The following is a 23,034-nucleotide window of genomic DNA, read 5'->3' as shown; positions in this document are numbered from 1 at the left end:
GCAAATCACGCCGAATCTGACATGCGGACGGTGCAGTCTCTTTGCCGTCGGCGCCAGCTACGCGATGCGCGGTCCTCCCGTCTGTCTCGCAGATTGGTCTTAGGATAACCCACATGCCGTGAAGTTGGGATAGTCCTGCTGCATTTTGTAGAAAAACTAAAAAGTAAAGCTTTCTATGCAATAAATAAAAGATTGCCACAAAGCACAGATCCACTATAAAACTGAGAATCTCATTGGTGTTCAGTACAACAGAACACCACTAATTCATTAGTTTCAGAGGAAAAAAGCACTTGATCCCATGGAACAGAAATTCTATTGATAAAAAATAATTTTTTTCCAGAACTTCATATACTAGTAATCAGTGCTGGCATACTAACTGTGTTTCCTTTAAAAAGAGTAGACCGTGATTTCCACGTAGCTATGTTACTGCTAGCCTGCTACATTCTCGTTGTGCAATGCTAGAAGAATCCCAAAGATGTGCAGCACTGTAATTTGTTGCCGAAAATTCGTAAGCATGAAATTTCGCAAAAAATTTTCCGATATTCGGTATTTGGCTTTTTCTCGATTCGGTACTAGCACACCCCTATATAGTCAATCTTTACAGAGCTGGCGTGGGAATTTCAAGGTAACATTGCCATTTGTCTTTCGTTGCATTTTTTTCTGGCTTGCCAAGCCCCCTTCGCAGCAAAAGCAGCATTTTGTTATTGTAGGAGGGCAATTTACTTGTAGAGCTTTTTTTTGTTGTTTTATTTATACACTGGGTAGCTAGACAAGGCAAATGACCACACTACAAAAATTTCTGCAAGGAGAATATGCTCACAAAACTGATCATTTTCCCTTACATATACAGTCGAACCCGGATATATTGAATCTGAAGGGGATTACAAAAAAGCTTGATATATAAAAACTTTTACACAACCATTTTTAAGGGGATTTTACTGCTATTCGTTATGCACAATAATCTGTTATATGTGGGTTCGATATATCCAGGTTTGACTGTAGTATTACACGTTATTCATTCGAAAACATTTGTATCGTAGACGAGACTGCTTGCATGGTTGGCTGAACAGTCGCTCAGTTGCTCCGTGCAGGATATCACAATGTCACCCTTACGTTATCACACGGCTTTCCCCTCTGCTGTTATTGGTGGAAGCACATACAGCATCACTTTTTTTCCTACTCATTATTAATCCTTTATGGAAGAGACGTAAACATAACTGAGGGAAATGCTTATTTTTTCCAAAATGTGCAAAATATAGAGAGAACAAGAACATTCAGTTAAAAAATATCACCAGCCCTTCCCCTGTTGAGAAAATGAGAGTAAGCGAAGCTTGCGGCAAGACAACGTTGTCGCAGACGTTCTGCTTCGTTTGCCCTAAACTCAGGGTCGGCGGCTCTTCACCGTCGTTTCGCCTGGGCATCTGAAGCCCTCGTGCTAGAATCGGCACATCTACGACGAGTCTTTTCCCAAGAGAGTTCGCAGCGCCGTTGCTCAAACGCAGCCTGCTCCTCGGCCCAGAACGCACCACGCGCAGTTTTCTCACCCGGACGCCAAAACTGATCTGAGGCGAGGGAAGCCTAGTGCCTGACAACCCCTTTTCCCTCCCCGCGACACACCAAACCAGCGGAAGCTGAAATGTGCGGCGCCAGTATGAGCCACACGTGATTTCTTTCCTGTCCCTGGCTCATACCCACATTGGATATGCTCCACACGTGATTTTATTATCGTTAATCGTGACGTAACTGACGAGCATGTGATGTTATTGATGTCATCACCTATCAGTCGTATTAGTCATACATTTGTACCTTTCCATGCCAATTTTGGTATATACCGAAGTGAACAAGACGAGAGTTTTCCATAGGGCTTTAGCGTGACACCACCACCATCACCTCCGCTGACCTCCGCTGAGACAATACAAGCTTCGCTTGAAAAACATTTTCTGTCAACTTTTTTTTTTCTGCAGCAGATTTCTTGCCTGTGGATAACACCAAGCAGCACACTTCAATTGGGCTTCACCCCAAGCCATCTATGGCTTTGTAACTTGTACAGAAAGTTCTTGTCCGATGTGAAACAGAGGTGTGCATTGCCGATCTTCTACATTACCTGTGCTGATACCACTGCAGCCAAGGAATTTGCATAGTGCTTTCTCGTCTGACCGTGCTCTCAAAAGAAAGCTTGTCAAATGAAATTACGCTCGTTACTTTCGCTAAAAGCAAATCATTACCTTTTTCTTTGCGATTCAAAACACTGCATATGGGCCATAAGCACGTCTACGACGAGCAAACGCAGTCTGTCAAAGAAATAATATAGCAATTTCCCCGTCGTAAAAATGTCTATTGCACTTATGCCCAAATGTAACATATCATTGTCTGTAATCTTTACGAACGCACGCTGTTTCCTTCCAAAACGTGACGCTTTTTCCAACCTTGTTTCATCATCCAACAGTAATATAATGGTGATAACCGAAACGTGGCTAACAGAAGCTATAACAGATACAGAAATACTAGCCAACCTACCGGAATTTCATGTCTGTCAAAAGTATCGCAAAGGCATGCGGGGGGGATGTCCTGATTGCGGTGCACCAGCAGTTATCGTGCTCTGTAGCCAAAAACATCACTTCTGATCTTGAAGTATTATGGCTAATTATTCACGCTTCCCCCCATACTATCATTCCAGGTGTTTGCTACAGGCCTCCAAATAATATTCCAGATTTCACATTTAAACTTAATAACAGTTTGAGTGACCTTAGTAATCAACACCCACAAGCAGAAGTCCTCCTTTTTGGTGATTTTAATTTTCCTCAAATAGACTGGGGCAGTGACCTCCCCATAATTATGGGCAGTGAGCCTGCCAGAGATTTTGTGGATTTCTGCCTTAATTTCAATTTAACCCAACTTGTATCAGAACCTATACGCGTTGCACCGAGCACTTCTAGCATCTTAGATCTCATCCTAACCAGCAATACGGAAAGCTTATCATCAATAGCATATCTACTTAAGTCAGCGACCACAAAGTAATTCACGCTACATTTTCGCTTCAACCCGTAAGACGCGATTTAGTCAGCAAAACAATCCGCCTGTACAATAAAGGTAATTATGATGCCATTAATAGTGATCTGAACGCATTCTTCCTATGTTCGTGAGGTTATGTTCTACGCGCTCTACTAATGAAAACTGGTCAATATTTAAAAACAAGCTAGGTGATCTCGTTGACAAGTTCATACCGAGAATAACATTCCACGGAAACCGTAAGAAGCCACGGTTCACTAAAAAGCTTAAGCAGCAGACGGAATCACCTCGATCATTGATGACATGAAGCTTTCATCGTCAGCAAGTGTAGATATTATATCAATTCCAAACTCTTAAAAAATATTAAACATGAATCTGCTGCGTACCTAACTTTGTTGTTTTCGCAGTCACTCTCTACAGGCATCTTACCATCCGAGTGGACTGTGGGCAAGGTCGTTGCAGTCTTCAAATCGGGCAACAGAGACACCCCATTAAATTATTGTCCTATATCATTAACTAGTGTCCCCTGTAAAATCATGGAACAGGTCATATACTCGCACATCATGAACGTCTTAGACTGAAACTGTTTTTTTTTCACCCTTGTCCATTTCGAAAGGGCTATTTTTGCAAAACGCAGTTGGCAATTTTCCTTCACGACCTGCATGTTAACCTTGACAGTAACCTTCAGACTGATGCCATATTCCTGGATTTTGCAAAAGAATTTGACACAGTTCCTCATAAACGTTTGCTGCTAAAATTGTCTCAGTTAAATTTACACCCCGACGTACTAAAGTGGATAGAAGCATTCCCGACTAACCGCTCTCAGTTTGTTTTCGTTAATAACCATTATTCTAGCAGACTCCGAGTAACATCAGGCGTCCTGCAGGGATCCGTCTTAGGATCGCTTCTTTTTAAAATTTACATTAATGATCTACCAACGCATATATCATGTAACATTTGTATGTTTGCAGATGAATGTGTAATCTACTGTAAAGTTACAAACACATTTGACCACACATTCATCCAGAACGATCTCAATAATGTACAATAATGGTGTAACCGCTGGCTAATGAACCTAAATCCTAACAAATAGAAACTTGTGTCTTTCACTCGCTGCCGTAACCCCCTCACATTTACCTATTCCATTGCTGATGTTCCAATAGAATGAGTCCAATCATTCAAATACCTTTGTGTCACTATCTTGTGATCTGTCCTGGCGCTTGCACACTACTAACATCATCTCGTCTGCCAATAGATCACTGGAATTTCTTAGGCGACATCTACGTCATACCCCACAAGTAAAAGCGTTGGCCTATAAATCATTTGTAAGATCGAAACTTGAGTATGAATCTCTCATCTGGAACCCGCATCAGATTTATATTATAAATGCACTTGAGGCTGTGCAAAATCGTGCTACTAGGTTTATTAATTCTTCATATTCGTACAATATCAGCACTTCATCGATGAAAGCGGAATCTGGCTTGGAAACGCCTTCTTTCCATCGACAGGTTGCCACCCTCTGTCTCTTCCGTTCATTTATTTACAGCTCCCTAAATCACCCACCGTACATCACGCCCCCTTCATACATATCTCATCGCACTGGTCATCCGCTTCAAGTTGCACGCGCACGTGCCCAGACCACCACTTTTCAAGCATCATTTTTTATTCGAGCATCAAGGGACTGGAACAGGCTTCCACACGCCATCGCAGCCATCACAAGCCCATCTGCCTTTACCGAAGCTGTTGTCACCCATATCCAAAATGAGCGCCTGTTTCTAATGTTTATTTTTTACAGCGCAAGCTGTTATGGGCTCATTCCAATAGCCAATTCTGGTCGTGATGATGCCGCCGCCGCCCCATAGCCGCTATCGCGGGAAATGTGAAAAAAAGTACCCGCTCTCCACCGGGATCGAACCCAGGCCCGCTGCATGGGAGTCGGATACTTTACCACTGAGCCACACAAGCGCTTGCTATCACGCAGAAGAAATATTCCCTTTATACGCGCCCTGCGCGTAGGCAGGCGCAGACAACCCGAGCCTCCGACAGTATGGTGGCGCCATCTAGTTAACGTGCCTGCAACCGCCGCGTGCGACGAGATGCTATTCAGACGAGGCACGCAATCAACGCTATCCCGATGTTAGATGTGCGCCACGTATTCTGGGTACCTTTTCGGTACATGTTATGGCGTCTCCTCGCAAGGTACAAACCGCTGCTCAAGAAGCGAATCATAAAGCTGCGTGCGCGGCTACAACCATGCATCATCGTGCTCAGCAGACTGCTGTGCAGAGAGCATTACAACTGCAGCTCGCTGTCGCAGGGCGGACAGTTCAGATCGTTCTCGTCAAAATCGAGGCGAAGACTTTGTTGTGCGTGGTGCCGAAATTGGAGCTACTCTTGCGCCGCTTAACCAGCTTACACTGTGACTGCCGCGCAGGCCTGTAATATATTTTTTTAACCACCCCTTATGTAATACCCCTCCAATGGAGTTTTTAAGGTAATAAAGTGAAGTGAAGTGAAATTGCATGCCCAACTTCATCTTTCTCTGTTCCTGCTTTAATCCAACAGATGACACTTGCTGCCTATCATTCAGTGTTGACCAAATACATTTAGCCAAGGACTTCATGCTCAAAAGCAAAACTCGGCAAACATTTTTTTTTTTTTTTGGTGCCTGTAGACACCCACAAAGGTGAAGTGGTCACGACACGGTCGCTGCAAGCTTGAAGAAGAAATCCGTGTGACCTGCAACCAAACATCAATAGCATGGGCCAGCCTTTAGCGTAGTTTGTGTAGCATGAAAATGAAATAGAAGTTAAAGGTGGCAAACACAAAAATAATGCAATACGCGGAGGTGGCATAGATTCTGGTATTTATTGTGTGCTGTGGTAAAGGTAATGGAGGACAATGAAGTTGAAAAATAACTTATACAGTGGAACACAAAAACAAACTGGCCATCGAAAACATGATAAGATGATGACTGTACATGCCGTACAAGTGTGATAAACAAGCATGTGTGGTTGTCCACACTTGCAGTATGCACCCAAACTGTGAATAATCAGTGTCGTAAATGTAGTTCTTAACCTGTTCACTTGGTTGTAGGTTTATGTGTTGTGCACTTGCACTGTGAAAACCAAGCGAATGGAACTTGAGATGAGCTGTACATGGTATAGTATTCACATAGAGCAGAGCCATGACCTTTGTCATTTGTTAGTTGGGCATACATTACGTAAAAAATGTGTTGGACACAAGTTAGTAATCTGCTGTCGACACATTAAAATGCATTCCACATTTTATTATCTAAGCTAAACCTCTGGTAAAGTTTGTTCAAGTTGTGAACTTGCAAAGTACGCACTGTACTGCTGTTCCCACCCTCGAGCTTACTGAACGAAAGTTTCCAACTCTTGGAAGTGAATGAACAGGATTCTGAATCAACACATAGGCTCTGAGAAATGCATTACTGGAGACTGCAAAGGCAGGTGCACAAGAGTGAATGGTAAAGCTTTAAAAGTGAAACAAAGCAATATAAAATTTGGACACAGAAACATGGAAGTGTATAGTTTGGTAAAGGAACAAGTTCACATGTGGGTGCCGGCCTATACTGCACCACATGAGTAACAACTTGTTTGGTTCAACTAATATACTAGCAACAACAAAACTGAAGAACAGCACAAACTTCTAGTGGCAGTGTGTGAGCACTCTGCATAAACTTGTCGATAATACATTGCAGCACTGGCAGAGTGCCCTGTGCACTCTTTTTCCAGGATTAATAAAATGCATACGTTTATCAACACACAAAACTGACAGTTCCTTGCAGACCTGGTCATGTTCACTACAGTGCATGCTTAAACTAAAATCTCGGAACATTCACTCCTGAATGTTATCTTTCTGCATTTTCTTTCTTTTTTTTTTTGCATGAACCACTCAAGTATAATCCTAAATAAAACACATGGGTGCAAAGCAGAAGCCAAAAGGCTGTGTTTTCATTCTGGCACGTGATAGTACAAGAATACAAGTTCTATGCTCGCTCGCATTGGTACAATGAATTTAGGTTTATCAAAATACATTTGCTTCAAACGTACATCCGCTAGGGTTGCAATGTGGGCTTCTTGGTATTCCAACTTGGAATACAAGTGTAGCGCAAACAAGAGGCGAGAAGAGCACGCAGAATCGGCACTAACTTCCAACAACAATCTCTTGTTGGAAATTGTTGAATGTCACGTGCGTGTCAGTGTGTTCTCATCTTGTTCGTGCTATTTCAGTACTCCGATATATCGACTATCACGTGATATCACAATTGACTCGTACTATAAGCTGCCATTGCTGAACTGTACCTGAAGAACTACAGGTGAAAGTTTTTGCTTAACGCGTGTTTCAAACACGCACATCACTACAGCATGTCCTTTGGAGACAAAATAGATTTGCCATTTAATTACTGTTGTATAAAGCAGTGTTATGAAGGATGCAGCAATGTCAATGCATTTTGCAAGCTGTGCACCTCAGTAAACCAATAGCCTGAATGCTGCCTTCGTGACCATGGGATTCATTATCATATGGTTTTGCATCACATGGTGACAATGGTTTGCACAAAACGAGAAGAAAGCAACTGCCATGTGACCAGCCAAATAGTCATGTAATGCAGGAATATTCCAGCATTCAGGCACAACGCATACTACCCTTGAAAACAAGCTGGCCTTAAATTGTAACTTGGCGGTAAGCCATAGTGAACCTTAAAAGTGTCGTATCATTATAGGAGAACAGCGAGAAACAATTCAGTAGGTAGTATTACATCACATGTGAGAGAGTTGTGATCAGTGTGGCATTGTTCAGTGCATCCAACGCCATTGCAGCAGCTGTGGTAGCATCTCCAAAGTGTCGCATTCAATATGTCAGTGCAACATGCCAGCACCTACATGTCGCCTTTAGACCTTTGCAGAACAAGTTCATAGCATTTCCCGCATACTTCAAAGAGAGATAGTGTAAGGCCATGCAAGAGGTGTCAGGCCGGCTACGGACAAGCAAGGAATGGGCACTAAGCCGGTGTGAACTAATATTTGACATGTGGCGAGCAATGCATGAAGAATCATCTTGTACCTTGTCTTTTCGCACTACTGAACATCATGCCTAGTTCAAAACAACTAGCTTGGCTTTCTATCTTGCTCACAGCAAGTAACGATGCAGCACGTTTTCCAATGGTGAAAATGAAGTTAGCGTAAGAAATAACATAAACAGAAAAGACGTTATTTCCTACCAGTCTTACCTATGCTAACTTTTTTCTTTAACTGCTGAAAAAACATGGTGTATTATGTGGTCCACAAACTAGCCGAAAGCTGTGCTAGCCTTACAGATACGAACTAAGAAGGCATCCTTCACAGTCAAGGCAACTGATGTTGACAGACAACGTGATGTCGACTGTGCCAACTTTAACACCTGGCTTCCAGTCTTCACTTTTTTTTCATGAAAATTACATCCTAAAATGGCCTCACTCATGCTTTCTGAACCATTCGCTACTCTAGCAGCTGCTGCATGCATTGACTCACATGCATAGTTAATCATTGCAGAATGCCAACTTCATACTTCGAAATAGTACTTTGGTGTCATGCTTTTCCCATTACAAATGCTGTCCCAATGGTGACAAGGCGAAAGATGAAACAGCGATTGCTCTCCACCGAGACAGGCCATCCTGTGCTTATAATACTCACATTCAACAAGCTAGCCCTACAAATGAGTAGCTTGAGACAAAGCTGTTGCTGTCCAAGCCTAATAGGTATGCCAGGACAACACATGCCCTATTTGCTGGAGTATCAAAATGATACTGCTACTAAATGATACATTTTCGTGGGCCATGTAAAATAGGCACAACTGTTAGAACAACTGCATGACCCAGACAGAGAAAGGACTCTGAAGATAACTTGGCGTACGATGGGGCTCTCAATAACGAAGGACTGCAGAACAGCAGAAGGGTGAGTACCCCAGATCATTACTGTGCCGACTCTTGATGAAAGCTGGCTACAATGCCAACCAGGGGTGAAACTGGAGTGACGCCTTGCTGCGGTCTCCATAGTCATACAGCAGTTCCTCTCCAGCTTCGATGTTGCGCTGAGCCACAAGCACCAAATGAGGTACACCCTTGATGATGCACGTCTGCGTTTTCAGGTTGCCCCGCTTGCTGTGGTTCACTAGCCGCCCGAGCCGGCCCGTTTCCTTAGTGGCGTCAACACTGCACAAAAAGCACACCTTGTTGGGTCCGTCGACTGATATGTCGCACATTGTGCAACACGCACTTCACTGCACTTTACACACTCATGGCTTCCACCAGCTGTATGCATACGATAGCTGCACTGGAATTCTGAAGTAGACCAAACAGAACTTGCTGACATGGTTGTCTGACTCTTCTCACATTATCATAGTTACTAAGAGTAGCGCGCCAAATATCGTTACGTAAACAAAAAAGCTGGGCTCTCAGTGCACATTTTACCTTGACACCTCAGTTTGAAATTGGTGCGTTTAAATCTCTCTCACTGAGAGCAACCGCGATTTTGGCATGGCTGTGTGCCGCCAGAAAATGAGGGGCCACCGCTGCGTTGTCTGCTTTGAAACGGCCCGAGACCACACTGGCCCGTTTTGCTAAACACGCTCTGGCACCCAACGGCACAACAATGGCGTCACCATTGAATTGTGCATGCAATTCCTTCACTTGTGTGTTAAAAAGCAGCAGCAAACCGCCGAGACGCACATGCAAAAACGAAACAGCGCATGGCAGCCATGAAGAACTTTTAGTCCCTGCAACCACTTCCCGTTTGCAGTAAACAAAATCATGGCCTTCAAGATCAGCTTCGGTTAGTCGAGGGAGCAGTTTCCGGGGGTGCCAATTCATTTCACCAGCCTCAGTATTACCAGACTGCTCAACCATTTAACTGCGATATGAAAAAATACAAATACAGTTTTTTTAATGCACCTAAATTTAACCAGATCGCTATGGGATGCGTATGATTTAACATGCAATAAACAATTCAAGCTTGAAAATTTTGTGTCATGGCCCCTGTGATGTGTGGTGCGCGACGGTGATATTTGTGGTGTGCGACAAGGTGCGGTGCATTCAAACAAGAAGCAGACGACAAGGAGAGCGCGCGCCGCTCTACCGCGCCGCGCCGAAAACGCCGCCGCCGAAGACCGTCCGGCACGTGAACACGCGGCACAAGAAAAGAAATCAAAAGAAAAAAGCCAATTCAATCACACAAGAACACGGAGCCTCGAGCAGCCAATGAGAAGTCGACGAATCGACCAGAGCAGCAGAAAAAGGAGCCGCGCTGGCAGTAAGGGGAGGAGTTCCAGAAGCGACACCAGGACAAGGTCAGCCACCGGATCGGGAGCTGAAGACGGCCGTCGGGTTCCGGACCCGAGCCACCAGGACTTCACTCGGCCGGGGCCTCCTGCCAACCCGTTCCTGGGAGTCGCCACTCTTCCTGATCGTCAACCGCTGCCCGAGGCCGGCAAGCGACTGCGCCCGTGGGCAGGACGAGAGCTGTCGGGCTACGGGCCCGAGCTCCACGGCCCGGCCAGAACGCCGCCGCCGTCAACCCCTGCTGCCAAGCCGCCTGCCTTCCCGGGAATCGCCACCCTGCCCGATAATCTACTACTGCTGCCCGAGGCCGGTGAGCGTCTGCGTCTACGAGCCCGAGGGCCACGATCGGCTGCCCGACCAGAACGCCACCATCGTCGGCTCGTGCTGCCGAGCCGCCTGTCTTCTCCCACCGAGCCAGAGCTGCCACGTTCTGGTAGCCTGTACGACGTTCCGACAGCGACCTTTTGGTGAGACAAACAACGCTTCTATCGTCGTCTCCGCTTCGCCGCATCGAGACTCTAGTGCATAATCACACCCGCAGCCTGCCCGAACTTGCCCGACATCAGTAAGCGTTCTAGCCATATGTGTGTTGTATATGAGTTCTTTTTGAGTGTTTATTTTATGGGTTTTCTCGTTCTAGTTACATTAAACGTTTTGTGTGTGCGTTCCACAAACGGCTTTGTCCTCGATTGGGTTCTGGGAGGCTCCGCCTCAGAGAACCGCCAGAAAACATTAACACAAAAGAACCTGCTCATCACAGCCCCTTTAAACTCGCACTGAAACGTGACTAATGGCCTGTACCTTGGGCTCAAAATGACACATCATTAGCTGACGAATGGAAACAAATATAAAACGGTGGAGTTCCGTCTGATGCTAAAGAAGGATGGTGAAGTGGGAAATGATCCACTGTAAGCAATATGCAAATGGATGAAAACGACTAAGAAACATAGGATGATCATTGCCTCAGCACTTGTCCTGTGTTCTTTCTTAGTTGTCCTCACTTTTGTATGCTAGTTACAGCTTATGCTAAATCCATGCGTAGGTTTATTCTTTAGCTTGCTAACACTGCTTGATTTCTACTAAGCAGCCCTTTCCATGCTGAATAACAGAACAGAGCTGACATAGCATCAGGCAGGAATGTAAGAGACAGCAAAAGGTACCACACACTCTTTTTTCACAGCACTTTGCCACGTGAATTGAAATGCTCTTCTCACACAAGTGTACAGGCATTCCTAGATGGCAGTTTGTAGGCCAGTGCGTATGAGATGATAACTAGCTATACAGAAGGATCTTGGTAATACGATCACGCCTGATATGAATTTTTCAAAAGTACTGGCCCAAGTCCATTAGCTTACAACGTGCTAAATTTCTAATGTTACGAACCGCTTTATGTGCTGCAGCGGATGATATAAACAATTGAACTGCCGTGCAATCCCCGGTGAAGCTGGAGCAGAGGCCCTGGTGCGCCAGGCACTGGCTATTGTCAGGTTCGCAGAACGGCCGTGCCAATGCGCCTGTTGCCAGGGTGACCTACATCATGCTGCCTTGACTTTTTAAACGTTTTTGGGTGATAGGAATATCTGGTCATGACATTTTAAACGTTTTTGGGTGATAGGAATATCTGGTGATACGAATTTTGGTGGGGTTCCGTGAGATTTGTATAATCAAGATTCTACTGCATAATGATTGCTTTTCATGTTTTGTAAATGCCATAGAGCGACTGGAACGTAAGCCATCCTTGCTATTGAATGTCACTGTTACAGAACAAGCACATACTATACATGTGCAGTGTATCACAAAAAAAAGTAAGGGCCAGCTGGCTAGACTATTTTTTTTTTTTTTTTGATGGGATGTATATTTACGTAAATAAAGACAAAACTAAATTTATGATCATGTACATAGAGAAAACTTTCTAATCACATGGCAACAAGATTTTCAAGCCTCCCCAAATTGTTTCGGTCTCCAGTTTAGTGGATAGGAATTTTTCATTGCATGAAAATAACACACTAGAAGTACTTCTGATGGATTAACCAGTCGCAATTCACTCCTTCAACGTGATCTGTTAACAATACAGCTGCAGCACTTTCATTTAGATGGGGAAAAAAAAAAAGGAAAAGTGCTCACCAATACTGTTTGTTCCTGCAGGTGAAGTAGTACATGTAGCACCCAATGGATGTGTCAGTGGCATATATCTGTTCACGCAGCTTTGCCTCTTGCACATCAATGAGTTCACCGGCATACTCGAGCACGAAGTCCCCTGCTTTAAGTGGCCGAGATGTGGTCACTCCCCGGCCCTTGTCAGCAAACTCTGTGATCTTCATACGATTGGGAGGTAGATGGGAAATAACACAGAACTGTTAAATGCACTGAATATGAAACAGGATAATTATCATACTGAAGGCAACCAGCAATTCTGGCAACTGTCAGTAAGCCAAAGTATGCATATTTAGTTTGTGAAGCAGGAATGCAATAGCCAGGTTTTGAACAGAACTTATAGTACGATGTGAAATGGTGTGTGTGCATGGGTGGTAACCTATACTAACACACATTCATTTTTCACTAATTGGTAGCTCTAAATTTAATACACAGAAGAACTTAATAGAACTTTGTAGCTCTCCTTATAAATATATCTCCCTTCAATAGATATGTGTCCATCTTGCACATTTATAGGGGCATGATTAAAAAAAAATTAAATTATGGGGTTTTACGTGCCGAAACCAGTTCTGATTATGAGGCACGCCGTTGTGGGGGACTCCGGCAATCTGGACCACCTGGGGTTCTTTAACGTGCACCTAAATCTAAGTACACGGGTGTTTTCGCATTTCGCCCCCATCGAAATGCGGCCGCCGTGGCCGGGATTCAATCCCGCGACCTCGTGCTCAGCAGCCCAACACCATAGCCACTGAGCAACCACGGCAGGTTTTATAGGGGCATGATGACTTATCACCAAATGGTTCCTACAGCTGCACCATCATTAAAGGTGCCCTGCAACACCCCTTAAGCATGGCACATTAATCATACTAGCAGACGTGAGAGAATGCATTTGTGTGGGAGAACGTACAGTACCTTTATAAAGAACGGCCATGCTTTCCTACAGCTCCGTCAGACCCCTCTCCATATAAGTGCACATGACGATGCCATGGCGCCCTCATACGATTATTGGATAGATATGTGAAAATGCCACGAGCAATATTAACTTATAAGTGGCCACAAATGTGTCTGCAATGGTAACAATGTTCATGATTCTTTACGTATTAAAAGATTACAAGAATACCTCTAGATTCAAACTGTCCACATACTAATAATGCAGTTTTATACTTCCGGTATTCAGTGGCTGTGTGCTTGAGTTTTGCTACTTCCTCCACAGTGCGCATCTGGGCGTTCCAGCGCGTCTTTCCTTTTGTGTGTAGAATTTGTGCACACACAGACTCATGTGAACGCAGACAGATGCGCAACGTAAACGTGGTGTTGGTCATTTTCACAGTTGTGGAATTTGTGCGAGATGCACTTCAGTAGCAGTTAGCTGAAAATGAACAGGGAACTGTGACGTCGGTGTGTAGTTGTTGGATGGAAAAGCCGCAATAGTGCTGAAAATGCACTGCACCGATTATAAGACGAGCAGCTTTGGCAAGCCTGGTTAGGGGGCCGCCTCCGAGTTTAGCGTGTCGTAGTTGCCAAAACCGGAAGTAGAGGTGTCCATGTGAATGTATAAATAAAAGAATATGTAAACAGCGTGTCACTGTGACATTCAGTGGGCAGAGCGTTGTGGGCACTGCCACACTCCCGTGCAAGCCACTGAAAGCGGAGTCACTGTGGGGGGGGGGGGCTTGAAGGGAGATCTTTGATTGCTAATAACTGCACTTCTATAGAGCGCATTGAAATACTTATTGCTGCAAAACATTTCTAAAATTGTGTCCTTTTATGTGGAATGCCTTTCACGACTTCAATAAAAAGTGCTGCAGGGCTTCTTTAAAGAGCTTTAGCTTGTCCACTGTTTACGGAAATACAGGGTTATGGTAAACTTGGATGGCAGTAACAACACTGCTGGCAACATCTTGTGATGCTTTGTCCAACAAGATGTAACAAGTTCTTGTGTTATATGGGTGTTCTCGTCGAAGCAATACTATGAAGCAAGAGGGACGACATGTGGTCAGTTGCTGCAATAATAGCTTCTTTGTGGTTAAACTTCGAGCCACCAACTCGGCCACTCACGTTTGTGCCTTCGGTAATCCAACAGTCCGTGAACGGTAATTATGTATACGGACAAACTAAAACTCCCTATTATACCAGAAAAAAGAGGAGGATCACAATATCTACAACAGAAGATGCACTCTGCATGGCTGTTTTACCAATGCCTTAAAAGAAACGATATGGTAAGCACCAGTCAACTGAAAGAAATCTCATCAACAGGCTAGAATATATAAAGAGTAGTTTGATGTGAGTAAGGTGGCTCATTACAAGTTAAGGTTGGTACAGCACGAACATGTGAACAGAATTTAACACCCCACACGGTTGCACGTGTTGAAACACGTGGAAGGAAAAGGACACTGACCATCCTCCAAAACTAAATATATACATGAAACACACTCGCGCACACGAAAAAAAGACAGTAAATATTATTACCTGGAAGCCTTCTTCAATGCCATTCAGGATGGCATCTTCAACCTGCTTCTGCCTCTCTTTCTATTAAGGAGAAAAGCAGAAAAAAAAAGAAAAAAAAAGAAAAACTCCAATGAGAATGTGTGCACATGACAGTCACTGCGCAATGCTGAATCAAGCTCACTGCAAGTGTAGTCTTTGTCTTGCGTCCACTTCTTCGGATGGGAAAGTACTCTGTCAAGGAGTGGCACTGCACGTCCGTTTTCCTGCAAGGAAGGTGCCGCAGCAGGTCGCTAAGTGACTACAAGACTGCAGTAAGCAGCAGAAACTCAACAAGTTGAAACAATTTATAATCATTATGCTTTACTCCAGCAACCACTTGTTTAGATGGCTTCAAGTTCACCGGTTGTAAAAATGGGTTTACACAGACACGATCAACTATCAGAAGCAGCCCGCTCTTGCACAAGGTCATTTGTTTTTGGTGGCGGACATTTACAAAAAGTTTTATTTGGCACCGACGAGTGTTGCAACAAGCACCTAGTGGTGCTTTGCAAGCACTACTAGGTGCTTGCAAAGCTCTAGAAAGGGTGTCTTCTCGATGGCAAAGTGTACTTTTCATTCCTTCAAAGTGTGTAAAAACAGATGAAACTGCCAAAGGTACATTAAAAAAAAAGTTTACGTTCTTTGGGACACATCTTGTCTCCAAACATTAATCCACATCTATCTTGTTTGCGTTTTCTTTCCCGAAAACTCTGCACCGGCTACTTTCCTGTCAACAATGCTATGTCACTCTGATAATGGACATGCCATTTGTGACTTACAGGTACCAGGCACGCAGCATTAAAGAAAGGAAATGCATGCACGATAGATTATTATAGTTTGGGGGCAAGATAAACCCTAAGGAGTGCAAAGTTATGTTAGAGTGCAAGTACATTACCAGGAAATGCCGAAACGGGAAGAGAGTGAGTAGCTTAAAAGTGTGATTCAACACAGCAGAGTTCTATGGTCCCCCAGCTATGGTCATTTCTATCCACGATGGGCAAAACTGTGTCCTATAGCTAGTCAGAACAAGGTCAGTGACAGCATTATGTCAACTACTTTCTACAAATGTTTTACAACACATTTAGACAGGTTCTGCAGACAGTGAACACATGGCACTTAAAGGGACCACTAAAGAAAAAAAATGCTTTTTTTCTGTATCAGTAGATTAACCTTCCACCAATACCGAAAACAACATTCTTTCCGCGAGGAGCCGCTTGGTAAGCCAGAAAGAAACAAAATACACAAAAGGCGAGTGGTGACGCCACCTTGAAGTTCCCGCACTAGCTCACCGTGACGTCACGGATTTTGACAGTGCCTTCTAGGTCTCAGGCAATTCTTTAGTGGTAAAGATTGACTACATTGTGTTTTAAAGTAGCCCAAGACTGAATATGGCAAGTCAAGTTTCGCAAACGTTCACCGAGTCAACGTGGCCCAAATACGAAAAATTACTTTAGAAGTCGTGATGTCACACTGAAGTGCTGACGTTCAGGTTTCCGCACAAAAAAAAAAAAAAGAAAACTTTGAGCTTCATTTTCTCTTCTAATAATTGACCTATTGCAGTGTAATTAACGACAGCAGAGTTTTCGAAGAATACTTTATCAGTTTAAGTTGATTGATTGTTTTGCTTTAGTGTCCCTTTTAAGGTGTCAGAAACAGATTTTTATGGTACATTTTACTGGTTGCTTTCAAGCACTCTGGCAGATAGTTTACATTTAGGTGGTCAAAATTGAGCACTTTGAACAGATTTGCCTGGTTCGTTCAAAACACTATGCTCCAGATTGCAGAATTCTCACCTTCAAGCTGGGAGCACAGCCCCAATTTGACAAAATTCTGATTATGCGGCTCCTGCTTTTGCTCAGAAAGCAGCTGTCCTCTCGGCTCGGGCATGCTCTCTCAGGCTCTAATGTTAAGGGGCCTCATCATCAGTGGAAATTGTCATAGTGCAGTAGGAACCAGTCAAATGTACCATAACTGAGAAATGAGTGCGACCTCTTTTTGGTCACTACATTACAGTCTGCCACAGGGATGCTGCAGCCTCTATAATTCACTGGCATTTACAGTAAATTATAAACAGCAATTTATTATTATTTTCGTTTGTACCTTTTTGCTGCCTTTGAGGGGTCTTGCGCCGTCGCTGCCACAGCAGCCTTCAAAGTGACCTTTGCGGCAGGCCTGTTTGCAACTCTGGAAGCACTTTTGCTCCTTTCATGGTGGCCCCTGGGATCAGCAGGCAGGCTTTTGCGTGTCCATAGAAGGTGGCGAGGGCGGCTGCGTGGCTGTGAGGCTCAGGCCAGCGGGTAGTGCCGCAGCATCCGGGCACGGGATTTGAACCTCGGGTTCTACTAGCTGCTGCACTGGGCATGGAGACTCTCTCTTGGCAGGACGCCGTCGCGAGTAACTGTGCTCGCTGGCTACCTCCTCAGCAGTGGCCATTTCGGTGCCTAGCACAGGGAAATAGTCGTCTATCCGAGTGCTTCTTGTGACCGGTGGTGTCGTTCTGGTGCCATTACTTGTGGTCGCTTTGCCATGGTTCTCTTTCAACACAGTGCTGGCATCACCAGAGTGACATGAAGCAGATGCACTTTTCTTGCTGCGTGTTCGGTCCACAGCCCGTTTCTTTTGTCCTGTGGCAATAGACACGGCACTCTTTGATGTGACAGCCCCAGGCGTTCCCCGCAGTTTTATCAAGACACATCAGAAGTGTTTACAACTGCAGCCAACAAAAACCTTCCAAGGAATGCATGCTTTTGTACATTAGCCTAAATAATGTGGGCGATGTGTTATATTAAGCGAGCTCGTTCTACTAGGGAGAAATTGAGATTAAGTTAGTTGTTTAAACATAACAGAACTTGGGCTGAAATGGCAAGGATGGCACAAGAGTCACACAGCGTGCCCCTATCTTTGCGGCACAATCAGGGACAAACCATTACAAACTGCAGGTGCCACCTATAGATAGTGGCCACAGTAAATGCACAGATGCATTCCAAATACAGTGTTATCTGCAACCACACAATGCAAAAAAAGAGGGTATCTGTGGGGTCTGCAGAAGTGTATCCTCCATTTGGGAAGTGGGTGAAAATGCGCGGAACTTCGCGCACAGCTCTGTTGAAATGTAGGCGGAGCAAACACAACGCGTGAAGTTGGGACAAAATTGGCGAAGGAGGCTGCAAGTACACTAACAAGATAGTTAACGGTGTAGAAAACATAATTACCCACCAGCTAAAACAGAACGATTATGCCGCTTTATTGACTGCTTGACACGGCACTTTCGCGCTCGCATTTGCTAAAGGTGCTACGTTGAAAACTTAGAGCTCGTCATTATTGAATTCGTATTCTCTGACGCAATTTGTCAGAGCGCCGTCGGCATGAGAGCGAAAAATATAACAAGGTCGTTTAGATGCCGTTACAGGAGCTGCTCTTCACGAAAAACCTCACGCCAAAGACCCCAATCGCCATTCCGAAGTTAAATAAGTTAGTTAATTTGAAACGTTCGGCAAAGCTCGAAGACCATGCAGTGTCAACCGGTATATCCAAAGGCGCACGCGAGCAAGACTTCCACTAACCACAGCAGAAAAAAATAAAAACGGTCACTGTATATTACACAAGATTGCGTTAAATACGGACACGCATGCCGTATAAATCAACGAACAACAACAAATTATATAAACGCTGCACGTAACACTAAAACAATCGACACGGTTAGCGTCAGCGCAAGCGCGAGGCCTCCAAGTCGTGTTGCCAATCAAGCCCCCCAACAACAAAAAATCCCGCCAACTTTTGCCCACCTCCAACGAAGAAAAGCCATTTTGAATTTGCGCCCCTGACAGCACGTGTGCACGCGTTCAAACGAATGAATACACGTGAACAATGCACGGCGAAGAGAAAAACGACGCCAGCTAAGCACGCAAATCAAGGTTTTTTGTTCTGTTCACCGACCTTTTACCATCGCCCCAGTTCAGGCTTTGGGAGGTGGCGGTGATCCCGTTGCCCGCACCAGCTACACCAGCAGCACTAAACACCGTCAGAAGAGGCCGACGAAGAGCCATTCAAATATTGCCACCGATAACAACAGGGAAGCTAATGCCGCCTCATCACACATGCAGCGCAGAGCGATCCGGGGAGAAAACCATATGCCCTTTTCGAATTGCCCACAACAGCACAATCACAACAGAGATTCGCAAAACTGCTTTCCCGCTAGGCACAGAAACCCGGCTTCCTCACAAATTTATTGCAAATACAAAAAGAAAGTGAAAACATGGCGCTAGTGAACATCTGAAAATCTTTTATACGTAATAAGCTCCTAAATAACTCAACTTATAATAAACGTAAAAGTATTTCTAACTGCTTTAAATATTACTGTTCTGAAGCGTTAAGAGCAGCTTAAGCAATTATTATTAAATTTAACAAATAAACAAAAGGTTAGCTCTTTATATTTTTTTAGCTCGGCAGGTGTCGCGAGCCTCGCGGCGTCACGAGCGCTGATGCGAAACTAGCGCTCGGCCTGGCCGAGGAATGAAAGGCTGCTGCCTGCGAGCTGCAGCCTGTCTTTCCGGGCATCTAGTAGTGGTTTGGTTGTGTGGATCTGCAGCCTTAGAAATAAAATGCTGCTCGTTCTCGCGTTGTACTCGACTTGAGTGACAATCCGCCGCCGCCAACCTGGTTACCACAAAAAGCTGAGGTAGGAGAAACGTGCATCGCGTATCTCTGGCCCGTACTGTGCGCGGTTTTGCCGATCGCCGATACCGATTCTTCCAGTATTGGTTAGGCCTAGTCACTAGCCTGCATTTAAGCCGTAGTTAATTACATAAACGCACCCTATGTCCTAAAAACCAAGCTCTCTCGCCAGCGTGCGCGTTAGCGATTCGCGAGAACTGTTCTCCTGTGCCTAGCGCTACGACTTGTCATTGTTTGCAAGCATCGGGCGTACTTTTTTTTTTATTGCAGCTTGAGCGCCAATATTTTTTTTTATATACATATATATATTCTAAGCGTCCTTTTTTTCGTGTAGGATGTGGCGTTTTTGTTGCTTTGCTCCGAGAAGTGCATGGCATAACACGTGTTAAGGCGAGCCAGTGATGATTTAGCAGCTAAGACAGCACAAATTCTTTTGTCTTCGGTGCGTCGTCAAGTTACTTTCGCTGCATCGCTTTCATTGATTTTTTTTTTCTCTGCCCGGCGTCGATTAGATTGCGCTTGTGTTACATTTTCCGCGCGACGTGCACTGCGCTGGTTATTAAACGTCGAATTATATTCGCGAAAGTCCGTGCTTCGGTTAGTCAGTCCTACTGTTGCAGAAGTTCGGTAAATGCGTTGCGAAGTGTCTGCGCCCGCCGCCATGCGCGCGCAAGATACAGACGAAATGAAAATGACTTACGGGCCCGTTCGGAAAAGGTTGTGCTTCTGTTCGTAGCCTGCCGAGTGTTGATCGCAATAACTGTAACGTCGTAGGCAGCATGTTGGTGTTGCCAGCCGAGCACGTGTCCTTGTCAGCTGCCTCGGGCGAAACGTGGTCACACGCTGTGTTGCATATGTAGCTATCGCGACGACTAGCATTAAACTTGCAGGCCGCCAGTGGACATGTAACATCCGCGAATGTCTTCATAAATGGTATCATGAAATTTGGTGGCCACTTCGGTGGAAGCTTTCTGTTCACTGTGGCGCGGAATGGTTGCTTTCGGAATCGTAACCTTGTCTGCTGTTACAACAGCTCCAACCTAATTGTGGTGGTGCCACTTTTAATGAATAACTGAAAGTTTTCTTGTTAACTTGTTGATTATGAATATGGAGAAACGAAAGGGTATTTGTGGGGAGCCTTGCGAGTTGTTTGACTTTGGAACTGTCCATTCATTGCCTAAGCTGGTGTAATGATGACTAGCGAGTTTTTTTATTCGTGAAGCTACCCTAAATGTACTTCCGTTAATGCAAAAAATGGTCATATGGCTAAATTGTGTTTGAAAATTATTCCTATTTTTGTGTATAAACCCGATTTGACTTTGCCTCCTATCGACTTATTTCTGCCAGCCATGTCAGTGGATACTTTAAGGTCAGCCCACGGCAGTTTATCAAGTTATTGAATGCACTGGTTCAAAGCATTGTGCGACCCTACATGTGCGATCGGTAGAAGCTTCTGTAGTGATTTGGGCATTTATTGTGCTAAAGAAAATTTAAGAGGGGGGGGGGGGGGGTAGCTGAGATTTGCATTGTCTACTTTCCTGAGGTTTCTTAATTGATAATAAGTTATGTCAGTTAGATGGTTTTCACCTGAAGTTTAGCAAGGCAAATGTAAGTGATTGATAGCTGCCCTGTCTCGCTGAATTTCAGTTCATCAACCTCTGGACCTTTTTTTTTTATGGGGGGTTCTTACATTAGATATTGAGTGCATATAATGTTCAAAATTCTTGCTGCCACTTGTGGATAAGGGCGAGGCAAAGTATTAACCAGATTGGAACTGTTGGATGTGAAAGATGTTTTTTGGGTCATAGGGCTTTAAATAAGTGTAAAGTTGATACGACCACGCACATCTGTTAAGGAGTGCAGTCAGCACTTGAGGTTCTTATCACAAAGAAAGTGTGTAATTATTATGATGGGAGAGCATAACACTGAGAAGTCTCCATTTTTTTTTATTGCTGTCATAATGCACCAGTAATTTAATGTTCTGGTTTAAAACAGTATGTTGATCAGTCAGATGACCAGCGCAGGCACAGCTTATGGCCACAATACTGCACATTACAAGTGTACAAGAAGTGCTCTTTAATGTACAAATGAAGGCATTATCTTGCATGCTGGGTGAATTGCTTACTAACTTGGGAACTCTACAAGAGTTTCAATGTGGTCCCTTAAGGGAAAATTGTCATCCACCCGACTGCAGCAAGCTGCAAAGCTTTGCAGTTTAAAAAAATTTCTCCTGGTTCGGAATTCGAACCTGCTACCAGCACCTTTCCAGGGCGGTTGACCTACCATCTGAGCTAATTAGGAGGCTAGCAGATTGCAGCGGAGAACTCCAAGCACTTTGTGGCTGCTGTGCAGTTGGTGGGCATGTTGGCCAGCTCACTATTCGGTTCAAGTTTTAGAACAGCTTACTTATGCTTGCGATAGCTGTAGTGTGTCTCGCTGCATTTTGGCTAAGGACATCCTGACTTGGTTTCTTAATTCATTTGTTGAGGCTGAAGATGGGAAGCCACGCTTGTAACACATTACAAGTTAATAGATATCTGAATCTGCAGTGGTTTCATGTTAAGATTTAAAGCACTACAGAGATAATTCTGAAACAGCCATTTGTGCAGGTGGTGTGGCAGGCAGTACACATTTTGCATTAAAGGCAACTCGTGCTGTTGCTCCTTGTGTATGTTGGCTTCTGTGTGCTAGAAGCCATGACTTAGTGCTCTATAATAATTGACTCCCGAGTCGTGCAAGTGGGGCAACCTCTAGAAGTGTGCTGGATCTGTACAAACTATGTGTCTTTAGTGTTGTGTAACATGTAGCTTAGGTAACATGTACAGTCGACCAATTCTTCAAAAATACCGGGCCGGTTGGTCAACGCCTTCTAAAGGTGCAAAGAAAAGAGATCAAGATCTTGCTGATCTCGTTGCTTCGCGCCGTTAGCAGGCGCTGACCAGCCGGCCAGTGGACGCTCGTGCGGTACTTTTAAAGAATTGTCCCTCTGTACTCATGAGCAACAGCATGCGTACCAGGAATCATGCAACAAACGTTGATTTTCTTATCCGCCTATGAATGTAACTTGAAATTTGAAGTTCAGTTTGTGAATCTGTTTCATATATATAATACACAGTCGAGCCCGGTTATATTGAATCTGAAGGGAATCACAAAAAAGTTACATATATATATATATAGGTCTTTCGATATAAAAACAATTATACACAAATTTTAAGAAGATTTTACAGCTGTTCCATATACACAATAATTTGTTATATTCGGCTTCGACTGTATGTAGTTATCGTTTTGTGGTCTAGCTGCAAGTAGTGCGAGCTGAACCTATGTCAATGCACTGCACAAGTGTGTAGAAAAGTAACAATGATTTGACAGAA

The 23,034-nt window shown here is 44.3% G+C and overlaps 2 protein-coding genes across 8 annotated transcripts in view; one reads left to right on the top strand and one right to left on the bottom strand.

Annotated features, from left to right (window-relative positions):
- Nucleotides 1–5,858: 5,858 nt before the first annotated feature.
- On the bottom strand, nt 5,859–19,207 carry LOC119445842 (N-lysine methyltransferase KMT5A-like). The gene is given in 7 exon segments (XM_037710145.2): nt 5,859–9,223; nt 12,473–12,663; nt 14,972–15,031; nt 15,132–15,213; nt 17,090–17,222; nt 17,224–17,613; nt 18,926–19,207. Coding segments are annotated over 7 exon segments (1,077 nt in total). The 5' UTR covers nt 18,936–19,207; the 3' UTR covers nt 5,859–9,012.
- A 277-nt stretch (nt 19,208–19,484) lies between these two features.
- LOC119445839 (protein strawberry notch homolog 1) overlaps nt 19,485–23,034 on the top strand; it is a 107,647-nt gene continuing 104,097 nt past the window's right edge. For all 7 annotated transcript variants that reach the window (XR_007466044.1, XR_007466043.1, XM_049663672.1 and 4 more), the window contains exon 1: nt 19,485–19,667. The gene's annotated coding sequence lies outside the window, so the exon portion shown is untranslated. The remainder of the gene's footprint in view (nt 19,668–23,034) is intronic.

This window comes from Dermacentor silvarum, chromosome 3 (genome assembly GCF_013339745.2).
Source record: "Dermacentor silvarum isolate Dsil-2018 chromosome 3, BIME_Dsil_1.4, whole genome shotgun sequence".
NCBI lineage: Eukaryota > Metazoa > Arthropoda > Arachnida > Ixodida > Ixodidae > Dermacentor > Dermacentor silvarum.
The sequence above is the reverse complement of the archived record's forward strand: the minus strand, read 5'-3'. Positions and strand labels throughout refer to the sequence as shown.